Genomic DNA, 25577 nt, shown 5'->3' with positions numbered 1-25577 from the left:
CACGCGCCTGTGTTTCTCCTTCACCCTGTGGCTCAGGGTCCTTGGCAGGTCTCTCCCTCCGTCATATTCACAGAATCACAGAATGGCAGGGGTTGGAAGGGACCTCTGGAGACCATCCAGTCCAACCCCCTGCCAGAGCAGGGTCACCCAGAGCAGGTGGCACAGGAACGCGTCCAGGTGCGTTTGGAATGTCTCCAGAGACGGACACTCCACCACCTCTCTGGGCAGCCTGTGCCAGGGCTCTGCCACCCTCACAGGAAAGAAGTTCCTCTTCAGGTTTAGGTGGAACTTCCTATGCTCAAGTTTGTGCCCGTTACCCCTTGTCCTGTCCCCGGGCACCACTGAGAAGAGCCTGGCCCCATCCTCCTGACACCCACCCTTTCAGTATTTCTAAGCATTGATGAGATCCCCCCAAGTCGTCTTTTATCCAGACTAAAAAGACCCAAGTCCCTCAGTCTTTCTTCATAAGAGAGGTGTTCCAGTCCCCTCAACATCTTGGTAGCCCTTACCCCTTCAAGCCGGCCGAGGTGGCAGTGGTGCAAATGGCAGTGCAAAAGCAGCGCTGAGACAGGAGCAAATCTACTTCCCTCAAGCCCCATTGGCTTCCCTGGAGCCGCAGAGGAGTCGGGATCCTGCAAGGCTCCGCTTCTTCAAAAATACCAATTATCTCTCAAAGTAAATAGGTGTTAACAGAAACAAAGAGCTTTGCCGCAGTCTGGGTAAACGCCTTAGAGTGAACTTAATATCCCTTCTCCTGGCAGATGCAATCGCGCTGCTCTACAATTATTTTCCGGTCGGGGCGGGGAACGAAGAAGCCACGGCGGCGGCTTTGCAGAGCGCTACCCGCCACTTCACTGACATTTCGGTCCCTGAAGGCTGAAACGAGCTTCCTTTCGACGAACCAAATGTGTAATGCGGCCGGCGATCAGCGAAACCAGCAGCTAACCCCAGCACGATGTTAAACCTCCCTGAACGCCAGCCTGGTTCTTAATCCTTAGAGTCCCCCAGTCTAGACAGGACGTGAAGGACTAATGTGAAAACCAAGCAACAGAAAATTTACACTCTGCTGTTGAGCTGCAAACAGAAAGAAGCAGGAAAGGGTATAAATACCTTTGGCCTTTTAATTTTTTCGCCTTTTGGGAGTGTGGGCAGCACCCAAGCGCGATCCTGCGCTGGTGCAAAGGGTTTGCAGCCAGTTGGTATCACCGCGTGCTGCCACTTTTGGGTTGCCCATTTGCTCACTGAATCATGCCAAAAAGCAAGCGAAAATCCGTCTTTTCCCTACCACTGTGGGGAGCTGGTGAAATAGGCTTTTACCCAAACTGCCCCAAAAGCTAACGAGTTTTTCCTCCATCACCGGTGGGTTGAAAGCAAACTCATTACTGGTGGCTTGGGCTCGGCTGATGCTGGGTTCCCTTCAAGCAGGAGGTAATTCAGCATGTGGTGGCAGCTGTAGTAAAAACCTTTGCCGGTGATGGAGCACTTCCCTGGCCGGGACGCAATTATAACCCAGCCAGGAACAGCCTGGCTTTGGGGCTGGACCCAGAGTGGCTTTTGGGTCAGCATAAAGCCGTCACGCACTCAGGAACAAGAACAACCAGAAAAAGGCGCACGGCGGCTTCCCAGGCAGTTTCTGATCTCGTTCCGCCACGCTGCCTGTCTGCTGGGAGAGGGAGGTTTAGTTAATTAATTGCTACAATTAGCATGGAGCTATTCCTGCCCATGATGGTTACCTTTTCCTCCCCTTTTTTTGGTGCATTCAATTACTGACTCATTCATTCTCCAAGGCAGAGGCTACGACAAGGCACAGAGAGGCTTGAGGATGAGGGGGTGAAGTCTAAGAAAGAAAAGTAAGAGGTCCCAAGCTCTATTCCTACCCAGGAACTGTCTCAATCTCATGCAAACTCCTCATCCTCTCCCTCCCATCAACCCACGGCTTCAAGGAGGCGATGAAGACGGAGCGCGGCAGTTACAGATATTGCTGTGACCATTTTATTCCTCCCTCCAGCTGACCCATCACGAAGGATGGGTGATGGGCTCGTGTATGCCAAGATGGACAATACTCCCAACACCCATCACGCCGCAACAGTCCTGCAACCTCTCTGCCCAGCCTTGGGCCATGAGTCCTTCAAACAAACATTATCTACTTTGGGAAATCGATGATTTATTTGCCATTACTTAGCGGGGATGGTGAAGGAAAGGTGAGCGTGGGGTCACCGCTTCGGCGAGCACCAAAGCGAAGCACCAGCCCTGAATAATTCATGCTCCCTCTTTTCTGCAGCATCTGGACACATCTGCTGCATTTGCCGTCGCAGGCTTTTTCTCGGCTGACTCAGAAAATCACGCTTTGGCAGCTGGGTACTGTTTCAAGTGGGTACTTTCCCTACAGCATTAACGAGCTGTGATTTTGTTACAAATAGGGATTTTTGTTCCTCTTTTGCTGATGTCACTCCGTGATCCTGCAGGGAATAGCGCTCGGATCTCTGCAGCCTGACGAGCCCTATGTGCCCTTTGGGACAGATGTACTCGCAAGCGGGAGATTGTTTTTCCTTTTGCTGCCCAGATTTATATTTCACTGAAGTCCAGTATCGATCCCGCTGCCGCTGGGCTGGAAGCTCATTTTACTAAATGGGAAGAAAAACAGTTCCCCCAGCTGAACGCACGTAAAATGGAAAATCCTCCAACAAAACAGCTCTTCAAAAAGGGGCCTGAACGATTTTGCTGAACCTCGAGGACTGCGCTCCGACATCGGAACGGGATGTAATTTATTTAGCCTGACCTTTCCCTGCAAGATCGTGCTGGCGGCATTATCAAGGATCCTTTCTACCACTTGTACACCCATTGCCAAGGTGACGTCCCGTTTCATGCGTCAGTCGGTGAAGATCGCATCCGCGTTGCTGTGATGCTTTGTTTGCTGTCCTGCCTGACAAGCTCTTGGCAGGGTTTCAGCTCCCGCCGATGGCAGCTGCTCTGTGAGGGACCAGAACAGATTCGAGCTGAACGTCATTATGGAGAGTTTCACGTAGACAGAGCACGGGACTGGGTTCCCCTGGATAAGACTGGACCATGGATGAGATAAAGCAAAGATGCCCAGAGGTGCCACCAGGTGTAATGGGACCGGCAGGCGACTGCAGTGCTGCACCCCATGCTCACCCTCGTCCCATCTCACTTGGGATTTATGTGAGTCCTCGTGGTCCCAGGGAACCAGAGGGATCTTGCTGGTGCTCACCTGCAGAGGCTTGCCAAAGTGCAGCCGTGTTTGGATGGTGGAGCGCAACCAGTGGAACAGGTCCTGCTACTGCACAAAACCACCTCTCTCCTCCACCTTTTTCTCTCCCCTCCCAGTGCTTTCCCGGTGGGTCCCAGGAGGAGACAGAGATGCAGATGGGGAGGATGCATCAGCCCTTCACAAGAGATTGATCCTGTTGGTGGTGGGGACAGACACAGCGGGGAGGGACATGGTCGAATAAAGCTTTTCCCACCCCACCAAGGGATTTTCCCTGCTCGTTCCCACAACTCTCAAAGGGACTTTGGTGATGGATGAGGACAATGGCTGCAGCTAAAAACATCCCCAGACCCCACCAACTTCTTATGACTCAGAGGTCTACAGTTATGGGGGGAGAAAATGAATTAGGTGGCTCACAGGGCCAAAGCCTGCTCTGCTTCAGATATCAAAAGTAGGAAAGCCGCATGGAGGTTTCCCACGTGTCCATCCATTTCCCACTCCAGCCCTCCTAGCCTTGTGGCAGGCTGCACCCCCCTCCCACAGGTCTGATCTGAAAGAGGAGCCAGGCCCCGTTGGGAGGACAGGAGAGGAGATGCTCTTGGCCACAGACATGGCTTTCATGGTACCTGTGTTCTCCTCGGACTGGTTGAAGCCACAGATCTGGCAGATGCTGCGAACCCACTTGTTCATATCGTCCTCGGTCTCAGCAACCAGGTAGAAGGTCCTGTCGCTGGTCTTGATGTCAAAGATATAGCTGTCTGCCAGCTCCTTCTTGTTGAAGGTCAGGCCCGCATCCACTTGCTCACAGAAATTGAGGTTGATCACACGCAAAGGTTTCTTGGAGTGGTCATTTTTGTAGTATTCCAGGACGTCGGGGTCGCCACTCATCCGACCGCTGCGCAGGACGAACCAGCGTTTCTTCCATGCCTGCAACCAAGAAGAGAGGAAGCATGAACCCCATCACTCAAGTCATGAGGCCCAAGAAAGCCCTGCCAGGTACAGGGTGACACAGACAGACAAGACACCTCTCTGCCCCAGGACGCTCTGGGATGCTGCTCAGGACATCCCTGCAAGAGGTGCACGGACTCAGCTCAGTTCATTAGTTCAATACTCAAATCCCACCAGTTATCAGTGAAAATTAAATACCGAAATATCATAGAATCACAGAACGGTTTAAGTTGGAAGGGACCTTAAAGATCATCTAGTTCCAAACCCCCTACCATGGGCAGGGACATCTCCCACTAGACTAGCTGAAGACGACCCCAAGAAGTGCTAGTCTTGAGGCTTAGAGCAACCTTACTCCCTACAGCCCAGCCGCACTCCCAGGACCCAAATACCCTTTGCTCCTTGATGCGAGATAATCCGCAGGGCAGCAATGACCCACAATCACAGTGCCGAAATGCCTTCCGGCAGCTCGGAGGAGCTCAGGCACTTCGGACGCAGCGCCTTGGGTATCCTGCCCTTCAGAGAAACCCCTGAAAGCATCACAGTGCGCATCTGCAGATACTGACCATGCCAATCCCATCTCTGTTTAAACGCCGGAATAGAAAGGCTAATAAAACCAACGGGGAACTGGTTTGTTTTTTTAAATATCAGGAATAAAGCCAGGGAGACCCGTGGAGAATCCAAGCTTTGTTTTTCAGCATTTTCTGCTCCCTGGTATGCTGGAAACTCTTTAGCAAAGGAAAAGGTTATCATTGATTCTTCCGAGCACTGCGAACAGTGGCTCCTGGCCAAACTACCTGGGGAACGGGATCAGAAGGTTACGGTGTTTGAAGCAAACTGGCAAAATAAATGTCGGCCATCAGCCCTGGCACTGGGAGCTGCCGCCCCTCTGCTCTCCCCTCACCAAATGCAGTTGGGAGCCCACAGGAGGGGCAATAGCCACAATGATGATGTGCTAAACGCTACGACTTATATTACACAGAGAATCGTGCAGGTGTAACTCCCCATCCCATGGGCTGGAGGGATTTTTTTGGGGGAGTGGGCTCTGCACGAGCATCCTGGCACCTGCGGGAGGGATGCACAGGGTGAGGGACCACCATGGGCTGCTCCCCATCACAGAGCTATGCTGCCCTGCAGAGGGCTGAGCTCCCATGGCATATGGAAGGGAAGGACTATGTCTAAGAGTAGTCCTTAAAACATCTGGGTTTGTTCAGGCTCCCTTTGAATGCAGTGAATGTTTGAGAGGTGCACAAACAATGTGGGCTGGATATGGCCCACGCGGATGAGCGGGATGATGCGGGATGTTGCCAGCGCTCCTGCACTACCTGAGGCAGACCTTGGTTTGCACCAAAGGACGCCACGGGAGGGGATGCAATTCCCACCATCCTGCTCTGGTTGCAGACTTTTCCTTGTTTTATGACCTTTACCTTAATTATTTTTTTTAAAAATCACCATTTTTTTGGGTTCATGTGATTATGAGAGGGTGGGTCATGAGGAAGCACGTGATGTCCCTAAGAAGGAAGAACCAACAGCCACAAACACCTTTAGTAACCCAAGAGAGGCAGCAAGACAAGTGGTGTGCTGGGACCTCCACGAAGCTCCCTGGGAGGTGACTACAGCCCTGTGAGGCTTTACGTATTGGTGATGGGCATGTGTTAGATCTCAGCCACCCAATTGCATGAGGATCCCACAATTTTTGAGAATTTGGTGGCTGAAATAAGGGTAAGAAAGCCCTGTGATCTTTTCTCTGAACAGTCCAATTTGCACCACACTTCTAAAAGGCTTAAAAATAGCTTTTGCTGGTGTATTTGAAATTTGTATCCAAATTAGCGTTGCACTAATTCTCAAACTGGCTCCTGGTACCAGGAAAGCAACTTCAGTGCAATCTTCCAAATGCAGCGGAGCAGGAAATTGCTTAGTAAGAGGACGTGCAAGGCTGGCAGATTTTGGTTTCATCCAGGAGATGCTCACCCACTTCTCATCAAAATGGACGCTTTTAGATGAAAAAAACAGCACACAGCGAAGCTGCGTCCATCAGGGAGGGAAAAAAACAATTTCACCAGGCAGCAGCAATAATTTGCTAGTCCATCTCCTCAAAACGGATCACCCAAATCATTGGAAAAAACCATCATGAACATTTTTTTTCTAGCTCTAGGTGAAAAATGTCCCATTAGCTTCTTCCTATTAACACCGAGCTATTTCTTTGCGGCCACTTGGCAAGACTAAGACATGGGCAGGACTAAGGCATGAGCTATTTCTTTGCAGCCACTTGGCAGGACTAACACATGGGCAGACATCAATGAGGGCATCTGAAAGAAGATCAAGTTGTGCAATCACATTAACGACCACCTGAATGAAGACACATCCGACACCAGCTCTTGCTACTTGGCTCGTTGCTTTCCAACCATTCGGAGTCAAGCTTTGCAGCTTCCCTTCATGGTGGAGAAGTTAAATTGAAGAAACCACAAAAATACAGAAACTAGACTCCAGAATTTAGAGCTTTCATGGAAAAAATAGGAGGAAATGCTGCAAGCAGGGCCAACGATGCTACCACGGCTTCCCTTTTTATCGCCAATGCGAGAGCCACAACTTCTCTAGTTCTATTCAGTCTGTCTGGTAGCAATGGAAAGCCCCACACAGTCAATATTTGGCAGAGAAAACAGTATAACATACAGAGTCTGGTGGTATTGAGTAAGTCCTAACATAAGCTGGTTGCAAAAGAACTGCTCTTGTCAGGGCAAAATTTCTTGGGAAGCTTCAGGAGCTGGAGTATCATTGGAGGGTGGGACCCTTGGACAGAGCAACAGCCCCACCAACTTGGGACGACCAGCCTGTCCATCTCTGCCTGGTGCCCTCATGATGATAAAGAGTCACCAGTGTTTTTCTAAAACAGCTTCCGAGCCAGAAAAACAGCTCACGGCAGCAGCTGCTGTCCTGGAGAGGTGGCTGCAGGCAGCACAGCTGGATGCATCTCCCACTGCACATCCACGCAGCAGGACCAGCCATTTCTGCCTCCTGAGATCAGCTTCTGAGCCAGAGGGATAAACACAGGCCATTAGAAGAGAATGGAAGGAAATAATAAAGAAATAGCCAGGAACGTTCCTATTTTTGTGGAGATGTTCCCCCTTTCTTTGAATTTTTGAGCACTGAGCTCAGCAAGCGTATTTTAGTTCTTCCCCATGGATTTGCTATGTCTCCATCAGGAAAAGGGCTCAGCTTGCGGTTGCCTGGCTGGGGTTGCTCTTGGAGCATCTCGTGGCACTAACGGAGCTTGCTTCAACATATAGGAATATGTGGCAAAGGATAGGCAGCCTGCAGCACGTGGCCCATCCTCTTCAGACACCTGTTCATTCAAAACTACCAATATCATCCAAATCTTCCACGTTTAGGCTTCCCTAGAATATCACCTTCCTGCAAGGGGGTGACTTAAGGGTCTACCGACCACCAGCTGTGAAGCAGTAGGATGCACAGGATCCATATGTCCATGCCAAACCAGAGGAGGATGCAACTCCACATGAACCCAAAGACTTTGTTTCCAGGACCACGTTCTCCCACCGCGGGGCTGTGATGGCCAACACGTATCTCCTCCTCCACCTGAATTTTCCTTCTCTCCTAATTTCTGTTTTTTCCCGGCTCCTTTGAAGCCCCTGTTGTTGTCAGCCCACTCCTGCCAAAGCACCGTGCCTCACCGACACGTGGTGTGAGCCAAGGGTTGTGTTTGTTTAACAGCTTTACAACGCAGAGAGGCCAACAGCTTAGCAGCCGTAAAACGGTGCCTTTGCGGCACAAATTTCCAGCTGTGTGGTCCTTTGCCTGCATCAGGTTGCTTCACAGTTAAATTACAGCCACTAAAGGCCCTTAATATCATTGAGAAATATTTTGACACTTGGCAAGTACTTCTTTTAAAGACTTGTTTGTTAAAAAAAAAGCCCATCATGCTGCCAGAGCAATGTAAATCCTCCCTGGCTGCTGAGAAGCGCGACTGCTATTTGATTGCTTTGCACCTCAACAGTGCTGTGGCAAGTTAAAGCTTCCAAAACTGACCCCTTCCCAGCCGGATGCTACCTGAAATTGGTTGTTTTACGGGTTGGCGAGTTGTGTTGGCAGAGATGAGGCGGTGTGGCTGGGTTCCTCGGCTGAGCGCACTTAGCAGGGATGCTCTGGGGGGCTCAGGCAGTGGTTGGGACCCTTCCTGTCCCCTCTGCTGGGTGAGGAAGCAGGAGAGCCCAACCGGAGAGGTGGCTGCTCTTGAGCAACCGCAATACTGTCATGAGAGATCTGGACGCGCCATGAATGAGGTCCCTGTGGCTGTCCTGACGGCGCAATGCTGTGACAGAGCTGGTGGCGTCACTGCAGAGGGCTCAGACTGTCCCTTGTCAGAGAATCTTGGGACTGCGTGTAACAACCCCAGTGCAATTAAGGACAGGTCAGACAGAAGCTTTATCAACTACGATGACAGTGAGAGGACAGTCGGACAGCATCTCCCCCTCTGCTCCCCTGTTCTCCGACAAGTGACTGCAGAGACCCAGCATATATATTGTTTCATAAGGAAAGAAAAGAGGAAAAGAATAATTTTGATGTTAGCAAAGACAGGTATCGATTCCCAGGGAGCTTGCTAACTGCCACAATCCTATGAAGGAATCAAACAGTAAATAATGTGTCAATATGGAGAGATGGCTCTTGGTGGGGCCCATAGGGGTGGCCCACCCAGTATTATCTTAGCTCAGAAGTGAGGAGTCGGAAACAGTCAGACTGTTAGCTTTCAGTTGAAAGGAATGTTCTTCCAATTAGAATAAATTTCTGAGCCAGACCTTGCAAATCTTTACAGCACATATAGGGGGAAGAGAAGAGGGAAGGGAAGGGAAGGGAAGGGAAGGGAAGGGAAGGGAAGGGAAGGGAAGGGAAGGGAAGGGAAGGGAAGGGAAGGGAAGGGAAAAGGAGAGGAGAGGAGAGGAGAGGAGAGGAGAGGAGAGGAGAGGAGAGGAGAGGAGAGGAGAGGAGAGGAGAGGAGAGGAGAGGAGAGGAGAGGAGAGGAGAGGAGAGGAGAGGAGAGGAGAGGAGAGGAGAAAATAAATATGTATTTCCCAGGAAATCTCTCTGCCCTGCTCCTTCTCCCCCCGCTGCCACCTTTGTCCCTGGGAGCGCAGCACACCACCAGTGTGAAATAAACCTTCCAAAATCTGATCTGACACAAACCACGGGATCTAATCCGAGCTGGCAGGCGGGATGAGTGACCTAGCCATGACATCGGGCAAATTTCTCACACCACTTCAGGGACTGAGGGACTCGAGCAGGAAACCCCACAGTGGGGCAAGTGTGTGCTTTTGTCCCAGATTTGCCCAGAGCCAGTGAAACCCTTGCTGCAGGATGGCTTGTGAGAAGGACCGTGAAACCTGGAAAGGCCTCACTGTTCTTCCCAGCCACCGTGTCCCCTTGCTGTCCCCTCCCAGCTACCACCATTTTAGCCATCCTGGCAAGATCACCCCTGAGAACGGGGGATAGGGACAATGTGGGTATCCTGAGAGCGTGTTTTGGGTGGTTTGGCTTGCTCAGTGGTGTCATTGTTTTTGCCATGCTCAACAACAACGCCAACTGTAGCCATTGGACTGTGTTACCCCACACTGGGGCCGACCCTAACCCGGCCACCCCATCCCCACAGTCCTGCAGAAGGGACACAGTCCCCTACTGCGGCCGGTGCTACCGGCATCGGAGAGTGAAGCCTCGTACAGGAGGATTGTAGAATAACCTATTGGTGACCTGCATAATAATGTTGTCTTCCTCTATGCCCCTAGGGGCTTTTTATCTCATCTGATGGACGTGAAGGATGCTGGTTTTATTATTCATGCAAGAACGCCTCTCCCTGCTCTGTGTTAGCGCTAACTCAAAGAAAATGCAGCTTGGAAGAAGATTTGTAAGCAGTGAGGAAGCCCTCCCCCGTGTCTGCTCAGGTAACGGTTCTGCTGGCTGATTGCCGCCACAAAGCCTCGATGTTCCCAAGCCCAAGAGCACACAGGAGCTCCCTGAGCCCCCTCTTGCCCTTCCAGATCCCCCCATGGCTCTCCAAGCACCTCCTCCATGCCCACTGCCTGCTCATGGCACCTTTTGACATGATGCTGGGAACGGACAGGTCCCAGCCCCGCTCCTCTCACCCTTGAAAAGGATGGAGACTGATCACCGCTAATCATGCGTCTGCCGTGGCTGAGTTCATGGCGAGTTCGTTAGCGGCATTACTTTGGGGGAGGCTTGATTGGCAGCCGTTAATAAAGCCGCACCGCAGTGGCGAGACCCTGCAGGGCAAGGGAAACCTTGCTGGGGTACAAGGCGGCTCTTCTTCAGCTCGCTGGGGGATTGGGGGAAGTAACGGCGATGCAAAAAAAACCGCAGCTCAGTGTGTATCTCAGGCTGTCAAACTGACCTTCCCTCCTGGGATTTTTTTTTTTCCCACTGTTGGAGGTGTAATTAGGCTTCAGAGCACACACTGAATTGCTACGTGTGAAATCCACCCCACAGCAGCGCAGACAGTGCAAGACCTCCAGCACCAAGCATCGCTCATGGCTGGCTGAGATTGGGCTATATGGAGGTGAGGCTCAAGCACGGACTAAAACCTATTCACAAGATCATTTAAAAACCTGTAAATTTCAAAAACAGCTCCTGCCATCAGAGATTTGCTACCAGGGAAGGAAGGGGTTGGGATGGCTCGGAGCTAAAGGGACGCTGGTGTGAGCTGGAGGGCCCACTCCCCACCACCGTGCTCTGTGAACACGATGGGCGACGAAGCAGTGACACAATGTGGAAAACATTTCCCTCCGTATTTATTTTACGGGAGTTCTCTGGTTGGAAAGATTTCAGTAGCTCAGTGCTGCTCACGGTCAATCTTAGGAAAACAAAGATGTCTCTCTGGGACATGAGGGCGCCGACCATGTTTCTGCTGGGATGATGGAGCGTCTGATTAAGGTTGGGATGGAAAAACAAAATACCAAGTAGTGAGGTTGTACTTACACCACCAGACAAGCTGTGACTGTCTGAGAAAGGAGGACACAGGGGAAACCCCGGGATTGGCTGGGTGTGATTCTACCTGGAGGGTGTAGAGAGGATGGACCCAAACCCTACTGGGAGATGGATGGGCACAGCATGAGAGGCAATGGGAAGGTCCCATTAGATGGAAGGAAAAGGCTTCACAATGAGTGGTAGGACAAAAAAATAAAAAAAGATGGGGTGATATCCATCCTTGGAGATATTCAAAACCTGCCTGGACAAAACCAGGAGCAATGTGATTTACTCCAGAGTTGGCCATAACTTCAAGCTGGCCCCACTTTGAGTGGGAGGTTGGTCCAGAGACCTCCAAAGGTCCCTTCTTGACCTCAGTTATCTCCAAATCTAAATTACTTTTCCATAATTAGATCCAGCTCCCAGTGAGCAGTGTTGAACTTGTCATACAGAGACGTGATGAGACTGCTCAGACGCCGAGCCCCGACATGGGACTGGCGCAGCCCTCCACCGCACACCCGTCCTCATGAGAAAGGGCAGCATTGGCATTTTTTAACTCTCTCTGAGTAAAGCAACCTTTTCTGAATAATTCCTTCTGCTGAAAGCTGCAATGTGCCTTTGCAAGTGGGAAGATGTTGGGAAAGCATGAGGATTCAAGGAGCAAGCTGGAGCTCAGCTCCTGCCCCAGAGCTGGTTGCGAATGGTCCACGTGCGGGGCCTCCACCGCGTCCCTGCCACTGTGCCATGGATTTTGTTATCCGTAAGTATTTCCTGCTATTCAGCCCTGTTCTGTATTCCACTCTGTTATTCCTAGCCGAAATCTCTCCCCCCGCCCTGCCACAGCACACCCTTTGCGGGGGGACCAGAGCGGCACCTGAAGGAGGTGCAGCAGATGGGTGTCCCTGCATGGGGACGGGCAGAGCTGGTGCCTCCCCAGGGATCTGCAGGACACCTGGCAAAGGCATGAGGTGACACCGCCATCGCCTCTGTCACAAGCCCCAGTTGGCCACCCCGAGAATAACAGCAGGGCGAAAGGGACCACGTCCTACAAAAGCAACACTGCAGGCAATACCCGGGGGCCCCAAAGGGATTGCAGCGAGTCTCCAGCCAACTGTTTAGTCTGGGTCTGATCCAGAAGCCGGGGCCACTAAAGGGATTTTTCACCCTCAGCCTTGAGGTGCTTTGTTTTTTGCAGTGCTGGTTCCTGGGGTGCTTCTCAGCCCCTGCACCTGCCCTGGCCAGACCCTGACTTGATGCTGGGGCAAGCCGTGGGGTGATGGCACCGCCATATCACCTCGCGGGGCACAATCACGTGGCTCTGCCGCACGAGTGATGAACTGAGCACAAAGATGCATCGTCCCCATCCCCCACCATCACCATTCCCAACGCAGTGCCGTGGGGGCTGGCTTGCACCTCGCTCTTCTTTGGAGGCTGACATGGACAAGGGGCTGCAACAACCAAACAGGATGCCCCAGTGGCTTATTTTGTGATATTATATTTATCATATATATTATGATACTATAGTTATATATATTTTACACGACACATGTCGAGAGCGGTTCTTCTCAAGTCTGTTTCAACACCCAACAACCACCATTGACTACACTCAACCCTACGGAGATGAGCAAGAGCCAACCAACACGCCGGGGTAAGTCATCCCGCGCCACATGAGCACACCAACAGCGAGAGTGGAGTTTACTTTGCTTTTTTCAACTTTGGGTTTCTGTAAGAAAAAGCAAACTGCTCGGAGACTTTTTTTTCTCTCCCGAGACTTTGGTATCAGGCTCTGATAAGCGCTTTCCCGGCCATTACACAAGAAGGGCTGGACATGGGAACGCGGCATGAACAAATGATTCCGAGCACAGCGTTTTGATAACTGAGTTTTTCTAGCTTTCTGGCCCCTGCAAGAGCAAAACAAGTCCCACAGCACTGTCAACAATTTCCCCTTCCCTCACCCCTAGCTTTGGGCTACCCCAAATTGCTACCTCAAGAACAGGGATCTGCCCCCCAAAAGCCACACATGGTGCTGGCAGGGGCCATGGATCCTGCCCTAGACTTCCTCGGTGAACGTACGCCAGTTCCTGGCCACAAAAAACTCATTGCAGGGATGCTTCGCCCCATGAGCGCCCAGTGATGGGCTTCACGGGAAAAAACACATGGCTGCCCATCTCCTCCCCCACTTCCCCTCCCCTCCCATCTCTCTCTCCCACCCTGTGTCACCTCTCACCAGCCCTCTGCGACATCCAAGAAGATGCTCAGGAGAGGACAAGGTTAGCTTTCACCGGGCTTGGGCTTGGCTGTAAAATATTTTCCAGGCAGGGCATTGCATTTTGGTTTTCTTTTGTCCCACTTCCATGAGTATCCCTGAGCCCCAGGGGGAGATGGGGAAGGGGCTGCTATAAGAAACAGGTTTCCTAACCTGTGAACTCTTTCCAAACCCTGGACGCTGCTTGTGTTTCAAAGCAAAGCTGGTTTAAAACAACACTTTTGAACCAAGAAAAGAATCTGAAAGAGCCAATTTGAGGCTTAGTTTCAATCACTTGGAGATAGGCACCCGTGTCAGCTCTGGGAGTGAATCCTGTAACTAAACTGCTCTGCCCTCAATCTCTCAGCTGAAGGCACATGGAAATACAGATGGACATAGAGGTGGACAACAGGAATGAGAGGTGTGTCAGGACGCTTCCCCCTTCCCTTGGCATGCTGCTTCCTTCGCTTAAAGGGTCTTACAAGGTGATACTGAACGTCTTCTGAGTTTAACAGGCTCCGCAAAAATCATCATCCCCTGTTTGGTTTGAGATGGTGAGCTGCAGGTATCACGGGGCTGAAGACGATAGTAAGTGTCAGGAAGTTTCTCCCGTCATCTAAAGGACTCATCTGCTGGTTTCTCTGGCTTGTAGCAGGATATTTGGGATAGGCTTGCCTTCCCAGGGATTATTTCTAATTTTAGAAAAACTCCAAAGCTTGTTAATTTTCAGCCAGTTTATTGTGCTGTCCTGTTGTCTCAGCGTGTCACCATTTCCAGCTGGACCAACCTCTGCAAGAGTGAGATGATGTGACAAAACTGCACTTCTTGAGCATCGTGGTGCCCAACTACTTTTTTGAGAGAAAGACAGTTGCACCACTGGGACATCAGTTGGGAGCGGAGCAAGAGGTGCTGCTCTCCCAGTGGCCAAAACTTCCACCCAACATGCAGGAACCAGCACAGGGCCCAGTCGTACAAGCTTTTGCAGAGCTTAGGTTTGCTCTGGTGAAACGCACTTCCTCAAATCTCTCTTTTTTTACCTTCCCCAACACATTCCCACAAACTCTCTGGAAAATAACGCCAGATCCCTGGGAATACCATGGCAATTGGGCATGTTCACACCTTTACAAAATTTGCACTTTTATCTCCCCCTGCTGCCGCTTTTTTGTCAAGGAAACATTACCGTGGTAGCCCCAACATGACACATTATCCAAAATCTGGGCCGCTTTGTGCCAGATGCTGTGAGAAACATCATTAGCTCAGAGATGCCAGACTGGAAGAGAAAAGGCAGATGACAAATGAAAGAAGAGAGCTAACCCAGCCAGCACCACTCAAATCTGTGCCGGCAGTGAGGCCCTTACCTTGCCTTCTGCATGAGCTGTTTGCTCACAGCAATAATAATTTTTTTGACACAAAAAAATGTGCTCATCTCTAGGTGTTGGTTCAGGTATTTAAGTGGCTTTGGCGCACCCAGACAGATTCCCTTTTGGAGGAAACGAAGCCATTTATCCCTGTCCAAATGTTTTCTGACTCTAGTGGAGACACATACATAGGGCTACTATGGGGTTGGACCACTAGTATGTCCTCCAGTTGGTAATCAGACCCAGAAGACACCTTCTGTCCCAAAATATAGGCTGCAAAAGGAGGTTCAACACCTTCAAGCTACTGATCTGCTCTTGTGGAGGCAACGTGCTCCCTCCTGACCATGATAAATGGTAGACTCTGTGTCCCCATTTAGATTATCATCAATTAAACCCAAGCTTTTTGTGAACAGGTTAGGATTATTCAAAATTGAGCAAAGTTGCTACAGCCTGAGCCAAACCCAGGCCTTTTGCAAAGGCAATGGTGACAACAGTGTGTTCCTGGGACTTGGCACAGAGCATACATCTCAGTATGGGCTTTACTAGAGATCTGGGCACCTTTTTGGGGGACTGTGGGGTGGAAGAGAGAAGGAAATGGGAATACTTTTGTCCAAAGAGTGAGCAAATATCTCATCAGTGGGTCGGGGGCAACCGTACCCAGAGACCAATGTGTGCCCAACTCAGTGGCTCAGTGCTCCTGCTGTAGCCATCCCGGAGGGAAAACAACACAAACACATAAATGCACACCAGAAACATTAGAGGATCTTTTAGATGAAGGGGGAAGAGACGCAGCCCTGTTGTATCTGTAAACTATGGAGGAATTTGCCTGATTTGGCTTGCGTTGAACTCTCATTCTCCTGGACAACCATTTGCATCCCATGGTGGTTAGCTGAGCAGCATGGCGAGCATCACAGTTGCTGGCACAAAGCGAGCAACAAGGATGATCAAAGGTCTGGAACGGCTTCCCTGCAAGGAACTATTAAGTGAGACAGGTCTCCTCAGTCTGGAAAAGAGTCGGGATAGGAGAGAGGCTGAGCAACCATCAACGTCAGGGAGAAGGTGGTGGAGATGAGCTACTCGCTCTCGCCTACTACAAAAATGACGGGGCATCACAGGAACGTAACAGGAGCCAGGCGCAGGGCACACAAAAGGACAGTTTCCTTTGGGCAACACAGAAATGACCCATGGGACTCCTTGCTGAAGGATGTTCTGGAGGCTTCATGTTCAGCTGTCCCCAAGCGAAGACTGAACAAGATCACAGAAACAAAATCCCCCAAAGGTTACTGGGTGCCGTCATGCATAGCAATGGAAGTCTGCACTGAAGACTGTTGACAACAGCAAAAATATTAGGAGGAGGAGGAAGGAGTCTTCCCTAGATGCCTGCTTGCTGACCACTGTGCAACTTTCAATGCTAGATGGACTTGGGTTTGACCCTCTATGGATGTTCTTATGTGCTAGGCTTGGAAAGAGGAAGGGAGGCAGCATTTTCCACACCAACCCTCATCTATTACAGCTCAACTATCATGGATTCACATGCTGCCCTTGATTTCCTTTGGGAAATGTGCGTGAGGTTGGTATTTTGGCAAGGCAGAGAGGCAGGAGGCTGTGAGACCAAACACATGAAATGTGGGCAAAAGCGAGAAATGGACTCAAAAGCCCCTACGAGAAAGACAGCTCCATGGAGACCAGCACCAATGGCACTCACACGTGGGCTGGTTTCTCATGGCTTACTTGATTTTGGGACCTGGGGTTCATTCCTGCGGCTTAAAAGGTCACCCTAACAAGTAGATTCCCTGGTGCTTCATAATGTGTAAGCTCATGCGGAAGCCTTTCCTTAGCTAAAAGAGGAGTTCTCTCCTCTTCCAGCTCACCCTTTTAGATGAAACTCATAGAGACTTAATTATCCCATCCTGCTGTCAGGCCCTTCTGAAACCTGCTGAGGGATTTACTGGTTTCCAGGGCACACTCACAAAAGGCACGTGCACATCCAGACACTCGTCGAGGCTCTCCATCAGTCATGCCAACCTCACAGCCCTGACCGCTGGTCTCCTGGCAGGCACCGTGCTCAGGCAGTTCCGCTCCTGGGCTGGAGGGCAGTGGAGGATAACTCTGGGTGTACACGGGGACCACCCCAGATCTGCAAAACGCAAGGGTCTGAATCTCACTTGTTGCGCAGCTGGGTTGAGGGTGGCCAGCTAGAATACGCAGATTTCTGGTTTCAACCTGCCACAGTGAGGTGCATCTCTCCAGACGACCCCAACAGCTGAATCATCTGTCAGTGACAGCAGTTGGCTGGGGTCTGTTTTGAGTTCTTACAACCCTGTGCCTACAGAAGGAAATTTTCTCCAGGTTCCCCCCTTACACAGAATCACAGATGCGGGCAGTCCAGGTCTCCCGAGGTCCCTTCCAACCTGATTTATCCGATGATCCTATGACTGTAAACTGATTTTTTCTATATCACGGGCTCTTAATTAAATGCACATTTATGCCCATATGGACCCCAGTAACCCCCCATTTGCCCTTGTATTTAGCCACCATCTGCAGAAAGAAAAAGCACAGAGGGGGGGTTACTTCCAATCTGTGACTTTGCGGCTTTGGCATCTTGCAAAGGGCTCTCGTGATGCCCTTTTCCACTAGACTGGAGCACCCTTAGCGCCTTCACGGGGAGAAAATCTCATAGTCATCTGTGTACTCCAACCTCTCAGCTCTTCCAAAAAACTAACCAGCTGCCAGCCTAAGCATTTTCTGTACTAAACACTATTACTGCAATACTTTCACGGCCCCTTTTTTCCTTCTCAGCATCGACATCAGTGGCCAGCTATTCTAACACATTTTGCCATTGCTGTATATAAGGAGAAATAAATGCACCTCCTACCCGTTCATTTAGACATCAAAGGTGGCAGTAGCTGTTTCTGCCTCAGCCTCAACTCATGTCAGGAGCTGCTTGTGCGGTTTCTGTCTACTAAACCCAGAAAACCCTGCATTTGGTGATTCACTGCCCCTTTCTGTAGGAGCAATCTTAATTTCTTCTCCTTTGATGTACAATTTTGCATTGGGCTGTCTTCTAACTTTTTTTTTTTAAATGGGTTCTGCTTGCCAAGTGATCCAGATTGCCCCGTCTGATGAATTAGTCTTCAACATTTACTGTTTCATTACCCTTTGTGCCACTGGCAGCTTCTCCCCGCAGGAGCCATCGGACCTGCTTCACTTAGAGAAATGCTGAGAATTGTTATTAATCCCTGAAAAACAGCCAGAAGAAAAGCCACTTTCGAGGGTGAAATCTTCCTGGGATCTATCAGGTTTTTAATTCACTTGCCCCGTGCTCTGGGCTGTACGGGCTGCCCTCACTACCCTATAGCTGACCTGCCATTAACAGAACATCGGCTCCACCGTTTGGCCCAGCGTCGATGCTGGGCATTGACCTTTTGCTGCCTAGGGAGTCTTTTCTGAACATTTCTTCTACCCTCTGGATTGGAAGTAACTCCCTTATTGAGAATTAACCTAATCCCTTTTTCCCGATATCTGGAGAGCTGTTGTCTTCTTTTCCAATGCTTTTGTGGAAAGGCAAGAAGATTGCTGCTTCCAGGACCTCTACGAGCTTCCCTGCAGAAACTTTGCATACTGCTCTGCTCACCTCTTCCTCAAATACCAGATTTTCAAATCTCTCCATGGTCCTTCAGTGATGGGACCCCTTCTGAAAATCAAGGGGAAGTAGCAATTGAGAGTTTTGGTTGGGGCAGATGGCTTTAGGAGAGGCAATCTTCAGAAATCATCCACACAGAATTTGGAAGAAAGCAAGGAAAGTCCTGGGCTTCCTCACAGGAAGGAAGAGACCTTCTCCAGAAGGTAAGCACCCCAAAGGCGGCTGGGGTCTGATGGATGCTGTGGTGGTGTATGACTGTGTGTTGGCAGAGTCCACCATGGCCTTCAGGAACAGCAGTCAACGTAGTTCTGAGGGACTTTATTAACCACGTCTCTGCCCTAGCCTTTGCCTTCTGCCAGCAAGCAAAGCCTGAGGAAGATATTCCTGAGCACAAATAGTCTATTTGGCTTTGGGAACTCAAGTGCATTATCAGTCACTTGAAAAACAGCCGTATCATTTAGCCAACAGAGATGAGAAGGTGAAATGGATGAGAAGATGGTCTACTCAAAGATAACCTACTCCTAATGGCAGTGCTCATTTCACTATTGTCTTCTAAAAACTAGAGCCTATAGAAGTTCTTGCAATAGTGTATTTGGGATGCTACAGGATTTCTGATCATTCCTATTTCTTGCCTGACCAACAACACAGTGAGAACAGGCTCTTGACATCAAATATTTCTCCTCTGACCCAGAGAATGCCCTCAAATCTGGCTGAACAGGGCAGAAAATCACCTGGTGTCACGGTAACACATTGCCTTGTTTAAAGACTTCTTTAAAATCAAGGACACCAAGGTGAATAAATCAGTTGAGGTGCTGAAAAACACTTTACAACAGCTGAGGAGCTACTGGATCAACAGGACCATTCAGTGTGACCTCTGTGGATTAGCCTTTTCTCCTTAAATTTAAATTATTCCATTAAAAATGGCCACAGCCAGACACAACTGAGGTAGTCTGCTGTTCCCCCTGACTGATCACACATCCTCATATTTTTGGTAACCCAGCTGGAAGCCCATGTGCTTCAAGCTTCAGAGGAGTGGACAGAAGGGTGGATGCTAATTCCACCCCACCACCACCCCACAGCAGCCCCTCCATCTGCCTGTTAATGTGTGTTGAAAAGCCGTTAACAACACTTTTATCAGTGGGTTGAAAAGGTGGTAGCTCTATTTTGGCCTGACAGCACAGATACGCTCATCGGTGGAGGGTGATGCCCACCACCTCTCCCTCCACTGGAATCCCAATGGCTGCCGACCCAGCTGCTGACCCCATCAGTAGCTGAAAAGCCTTTCCAAAAGCAGTGAACCTCTCTCCTTTCATGTATTATTAAAATCCTCACTGGTTAATTTATTACGGTACTTTGCGCTGGGAAAAATGACCTCTTTGTTGACCCACTTAAACATGCTCCACTCCAACACAAAACCGTCAGAAGGGCTAAGGGGAGAGCCGGGGAAGTTGTGCACAGACTGATGTCCTTTGTCCCAGCGAGACAGCTCCAGGATGGAAGTGCCGGGACTCCCTGGCACGAGAGCAAAGGGCTAGACACAAGCCTTCACAGACCAAACCACAAAGGAAACATTCAGCCCATACGCTGCATGGACGCAGCCAGAGAAACAAGACTCCCCAGTCCTCCTTCCTACGCAGTGCTCATCCCTCCCCAAACCTGTGGGTTTGTGGAAGAAACCTTGAGTCCTCCCCATGTTGGCTCCTCTAAAAGTGCAAATGGAAAACATGATGATGGGTGGTGGATGAACCCATCCACGCGTGCTGGGAATCACAGTCCTCATGAGACAGCAAAGGCGCATCCTGGACATCCTTCAGCCGAAGGTGTCCAGACCTGCACTTGGACTGTCCTCTTCTCTGCTCCTGGGTTTCTCCAGCAAGGGAATCGCTAGATTTGCTCCACAGCAATCCCTGATTCAAACTAAGATGTATGGGGTGTGGAGGGCGCCGCAGGGCAAAGCTGGATAAGCCGAACTGACAGCATCAACACCACTTGGCACCAAAAGTAGCCCTGTAAGTGAAACGAGCAGGATTAGCTGTCATTAGGTCTTGTTTTTCCATTAGTGTCATAAAGATAAAGCCGCTCTCCTCCCATAAAGGCGGCCTGCAAAGTGCTCAGACTCTACAGGACTCTCAGGCTATTAGAGAGGACACAAAGGCTCCATTTGCTTCATCACGGAGAAAGCGCCTGGAAAGTGCAAGGACAACAAAAGGATGCTGCGAGGTGCCTTCAAACCTTGAGGGGTTGGGAGCTCCATCCTGTGCCCTGCACCTTGCCCTGACTATCACACCAAGTTCATGCTGGAGAGTGTTTTAAAGCCCAAATGCTTTGCTAGGGCTCATTCTCACGTGATGCTCTTTATCTCAAGAAAATGGGCTGCCAATTAACTTTGATACTAAGGGGGTATGTAAAGAAAGGTTCATGAGGACACCTAAACAGTGTGCTGCTTAGGAGAAGACCTGGAGAGAGGCATCTTGGAGACAGACACGGAACACATTAATCCCTGCTTATTCTTAGCTTCATAAAGCTCATATATCCTGGGTGTTAGATGAGATAAAATACACAGAATGGAACTAAACAGAATAACCTGCAGCAGGAAGCTGAACGCAAGATCAGGAGGTACAAATTTGTGAGATCCGATGCTGCAGCTGCCATTAATCTGTCAAAAACCCTTGGAGAAAGAGGTTTTACCCTACTGTGCTGCAGTCTTCCAAGTGTCAAATCAAGACCCAATCTCAGATGAACGTTAAAAAAAGTCACTGAGGCTCTATTTGCAAAAATACTTTGGGGGTGGAAAGTGTAGTTATATGATGGGTGGGGAGTAATTTTTCTGCCTGCAACAGTTCTGCAAACCGAGACATAGAAAACAGCGCGTGGGAACCTGAACCTGCAGCAAAGAGGGGTGGAAAGAGCAGTAACTGATGAGTTTTATTGCAGCATGTGTTAATCATCCCTCTAGAAGAGGGACTGGGGTGGGGGTGGAGGACTTGGCAGCTGGGGGAAATGAGGGTTCTGAGATGTATTTGTAATGCTAACTCACATCTGGGATCAATCCTGGAACGGGAACACACTGTCTGGTCCAGGCAAGCCAGAAGGAAACATTCTTTCTGGCCAACCTGCATATGAAGGACCTGACCCACTGAGCCAAGCGTGGCCTTTGGAGGTACCGCTCAAGCGACCCAGGGTCGTGGACTACCGCAGATGCTTTCCAAAGGGAGCGGAGAGTTTCTCTGAGTGATTTTTCTTGGAGGCTGTGAGGACTGCCCTGCTCAAGCTGCCAGGGAAGAACAGGCCCACTCCTCAATGGGAACCTTTGTCCCCAAATCCTTTAGTGGGGCAGGCTGAGCGTGGCGGCCTGGTGGCTCAGGCAGGCGCACAGTGAAGTTGAAAGATGTTTTCCCCTCCGCTTTGGGACGCCGCAACTCCATCCCAGCATTTCCTCATCCAGATTTTCCTGCTTATCTGATCCCACCTCCATGTCTCTCCCACCAGAACAACCTTCCGTATTTCAGCGCAGCTCTCCCTGGCTCACAGCAGCGAGCGGGGGACCGCGGTGTGGGCACGAGCAGGCACGCACGCCACGACCAGGGATTGCACCTACAGGCACTGTGATAAAAGAGTCACCGTGTTGCCACACAGGACCTCATTTGCAAACTGCTTTGGAGGCAGTTCATCTTCAGAAACCAACGTTACTAAAATATGGGACCTTTCTGGCCGTGCTGGAGGATGCATGGGGTGTGTGGCTTTCCTGCTCTGACTTGCATAGGCTGTTGGGTTTGGGGAAGATGGGGAGCCTGCACTGGGCTGAAGAACACCAGATTCCTTGGCTGGGTCTTTCCAAGGATATACCCCGTGCCCCGCAAAAGTTTGAGCGAAGCCACTCTCTATTACGTTACCTCCTGATGTGCAGGGGATCCTGCGCTTTGCTTTCGCTGTGAACTTCCTAAACCCCCCGTGCATCCCTGTGCTCCCTGTCCGGCTCTGTGGGGTCTGATGCTGCCCCACCATGCTGCTGCAGGCGGTTTGTGTTGACACAATTACTTTCTGCAGCTGAGTAAATAGGAGCTAAGCCCATTGTGGATCCCTGCCCTTGTCTACACGTGGCTTCCTCATCCTCCCACCAGCAAGGCTGAGCAACAAGGACCCTGCTGGGTTCTCCACCCTGAGCAAACACTGGCGAACAGCTCTCCTTCCCGACAAGGGTGGGCTCCGTGTGTAGCCCAGGCGCTCCTGATGACCGCTCTTAGTGTCCATGAACGCAGAAGAAAGGAAGTCCAGTGCCAAGCCAAGGGTGTCTCCTTGCTTCAGCAAGAAAGATCAAGTAATAGATTATAGCAGCAGGGGCATGGAAGAATGAAGGTTGGGGAGATGGCAGCAGGACCAGGCTGGGCTTCAAAAGCTGTATCATTATGTCTAGAGATAAGGCTTATTAGTGTGTTTTGGGTTTTTTTACAGGGGAAAGCACCTATCCACACACATAGATGAGTTGGGGGAGAAGCTCTGATGACCCCTTGGGCACTGCAGGTCTGCAGAGGGGTTTGAGCCTGGCAAAGCTCAGTTTCCATCTTCACTAAGGAGAAGACAGGCCAGGGACAGGCCATCAGACACGCACCCACGGACCTCCACAGAGAGTGGTCCTATATTAGCCTATCCCTGGGTTCAGCCAAGGGGACATGGGGCCACCTCCAGTCTGCACTTACTCAAACAAGGCAAGGAGGCATCTAGACCACCATGAAAGCCAGCACCCCATCTGGCTTCATATGCCATAGGCACCCAAATTCTCTACCCACTGCTCAGTTTTCTGCACCTCCTGTATCACCATCAGGGCCAGGTGCCACGATCCCAGAAAAATATCAGTAAACTGGAGGAAATTCAGAGAAGAACAAAGCAAAATATTATTACGGAGTCAGAGAGACTGACCTTCTGAGCTAATGTGTTTAGCTTGGCTTAACGGCAGCTTAGCAGGGGCTCAGCAACTCAACTGTCTGCAAATATTTGAAGGGTGTAAACACCAAGGACGAGAGGAAAATCACCGAGGGGGGTTTACGCACTAGGATGAGCAGGAATGAAGTGAAGGCACTAACCCACCATGACTGCTAACTGATTTCTTAGATTTCTTCATACACGATTTGCTCAAGCTCCCTCATCTTATAGCTGCTCCACAGGTCTCCATAGCCTCCGCTGTGGCACCACGGGACTCAGAGAAGCACACACAACCCTTACATCGGGTTACACCTCTGTGGATGCCAACAAGGAGAAGGTTTCTAGATGTTGGTGCGATTTTAAGCTCACCAGGGCAAGGGCGAGTGGTAGCGAACATCACACAGACCTCCTCCCAGCAGGTCTTCAGGCTGCTCATAACAAGCAAGTTTCCCCACCTACACCCTGTTTTTCTCTTCTATCACCACCAGCTTCAAGTCTAAAGCACAGGGATGGGCAGTGATATTTTTAGCTGAAATCTTAGGACAGACACGGCAAGAAACGTTTTGCTAATCCATATCAATTCTGCAAAATTATTTACTTGGAGAGAACATCCTTTAAACCCCCCTCCAAGCCCCCGAAACAATTAATTTTAGTGTTTCATAACTATGTCTGGATTTTTCAGTTCAAAGTAACACTTACTTTCAAATTGGAAGGGTTAAAACAATAGCTCCATATGAAAATATTTAATTTACAGTCAAGGGAAATATTTATTCATCTTTCAAGTGAAGTTCTCCTCCAGCTTTGCAGAACTTCCAGAGAAACCCCCTAAAACAAGCCATTATGTCTTATAGGGTGACTCCAAACTGCTTTGACTCCCCGTAGTGACGTCGCTAAACCCCAGACGAGAAGGCTATATCCCAGTAGGCACCAAAAAATTGCTTACGGAAGGGAAGATTCAAATTTAGAGTGGCTGCCTATCTATAAATAGTCTGCAGAACTAAAATACATTCCACTTTGGCTGGAAATGCCTTTGGCCTTGTAGTCATAAACACTCCTGCCTTTTATAGTTGAACCAAATATTTGGTTTCTATAGTTATAACTGTGAGTACCCAGTGGTCTTTATTTTTAATCTGCACGGTGTTTGCATGAAAAGCAGGGCAGCGGTTTGTGGGGACCTCGGCGGAGTCTGGACCACAGGTGCATCATTAAAAATAAACCTGCGAACAGCAGAAAAAGCTCTCCCCGAAGCATCCAAACGCACCGAGGTTTGCTTGTAAACAGCACTTGGCTTTTAGATGCTGCACTAAGTGCACCGAGAGTGAAAAAGGCCAAGGAACTGGTGATTGCTAATATAATAATGAGGCTCTGTCCCACTAATCTGATGTTCTCAAAGCACTTTGCAAGCATTAATCATCCTCCCAGCGGGGCAGGTTGGGGATGGTCGCTCCGAGCACGTAACACGGCGCAGGGCAGCTGGAGGAGAGCCATGCTCGGCCCGAAATTGCGGGTGTCCCCCATTGGTGATGTCCAAGGAAGGCGGGGGGTCTGCATTGCCTTATATATATAAAAAAAAGTCATAGTCACCTCCCAGAAATTTGCCTTCAAAGGTGCCTGTTTATCTCTCTGACAGCAATACACATGAAAGCCCTATTATTCACAGCTTAATAAATCAAACACCCGTCCGCCAGCAGTATTGATGGAAGGAAAAGGAAATTAAAGGTGACCTGCTTGGCTTGGAGATCATAGGATGTTTCCCCATCCATTTACAAGAATTTAAGGTGGTTAAATCCTGCCTGGAAGAACTAAACAGGTCTCAGTTATCTTCATGTCCCACCTTAGGGAGGATCCCGGGGAGGGAGACTGGGCTTCCCAAGGGATGTCTGGAGGTGATGGACCTGACATCTCCGTCCTCCCAGGCAGTGAGCCTGCAAACCCAGCCGTGCACATGGGCCGTGCTTTCCCTGGAAAATGCCTAAATTCAGCTTCTTAGCAAAGCCACAGCTGTTTCACTCAACACGTCTGAATTTATTTTCATGCTGGACATGCCAAGAGGGTGACGGGGCAGGAAGGGTGAAAGGTAAATCACCGCGACCTTGGTTTTGGCAGAGCTGGTCTCATGCTGGTCAGCAAAAGACCTGTTCCCCTTGCTTATGCCCAGGATTGAGGGACATCCTAATGCCACATCCTATACTGCCTTCTGGCAGACGCAGCCACTCCTGCTTGCTGACGTACGCGTGGCACACTCCTGTGCCC

At 50.1% G+C, this 25577-nt stretch overlaps 1 protein-coding gene across 1 annotated transcript in view; it reads right to left on the bottom strand.

The window, feature by feature from the left end:
• The window catches only part of GAB2 (GRB2 associated binding protein 2), a 101051-nt gene that overhangs the window by 40563 nt on the left and 34911 nt on the right, over positions 1-25577 (bottom strand). Inside the window, exon 2 of the mRNA XM_063326444.1 lies at positions 3853-4153. Within this exon, the coding sequence (XP_063182514.1) occupies positions 3853-4153 (301 nt within the window). The remainder of the gene's footprint in view (positions 1-3852; positions 4154-25577) is intronic.

This window comes from Chroicocephalus ridibundus, chromosome 1 (assembly GCF_963924245.1).
Source record: "Chroicocephalus ridibundus chromosome 1, bChrRid1.1, whole genome shotgun sequence".
Taxonomy (NCBI): domain Eukaryota; kingdom Metazoa; phylum Chordata; class Aves; order Charadriiformes; family Laridae; genus Chroicocephalus; species Chroicocephalus ridibundus.
The sequence above is the reverse complement of the archived record's forward strand: the minus strand, read 5'-3'. Positions and strand labels throughout refer to the sequence as shown.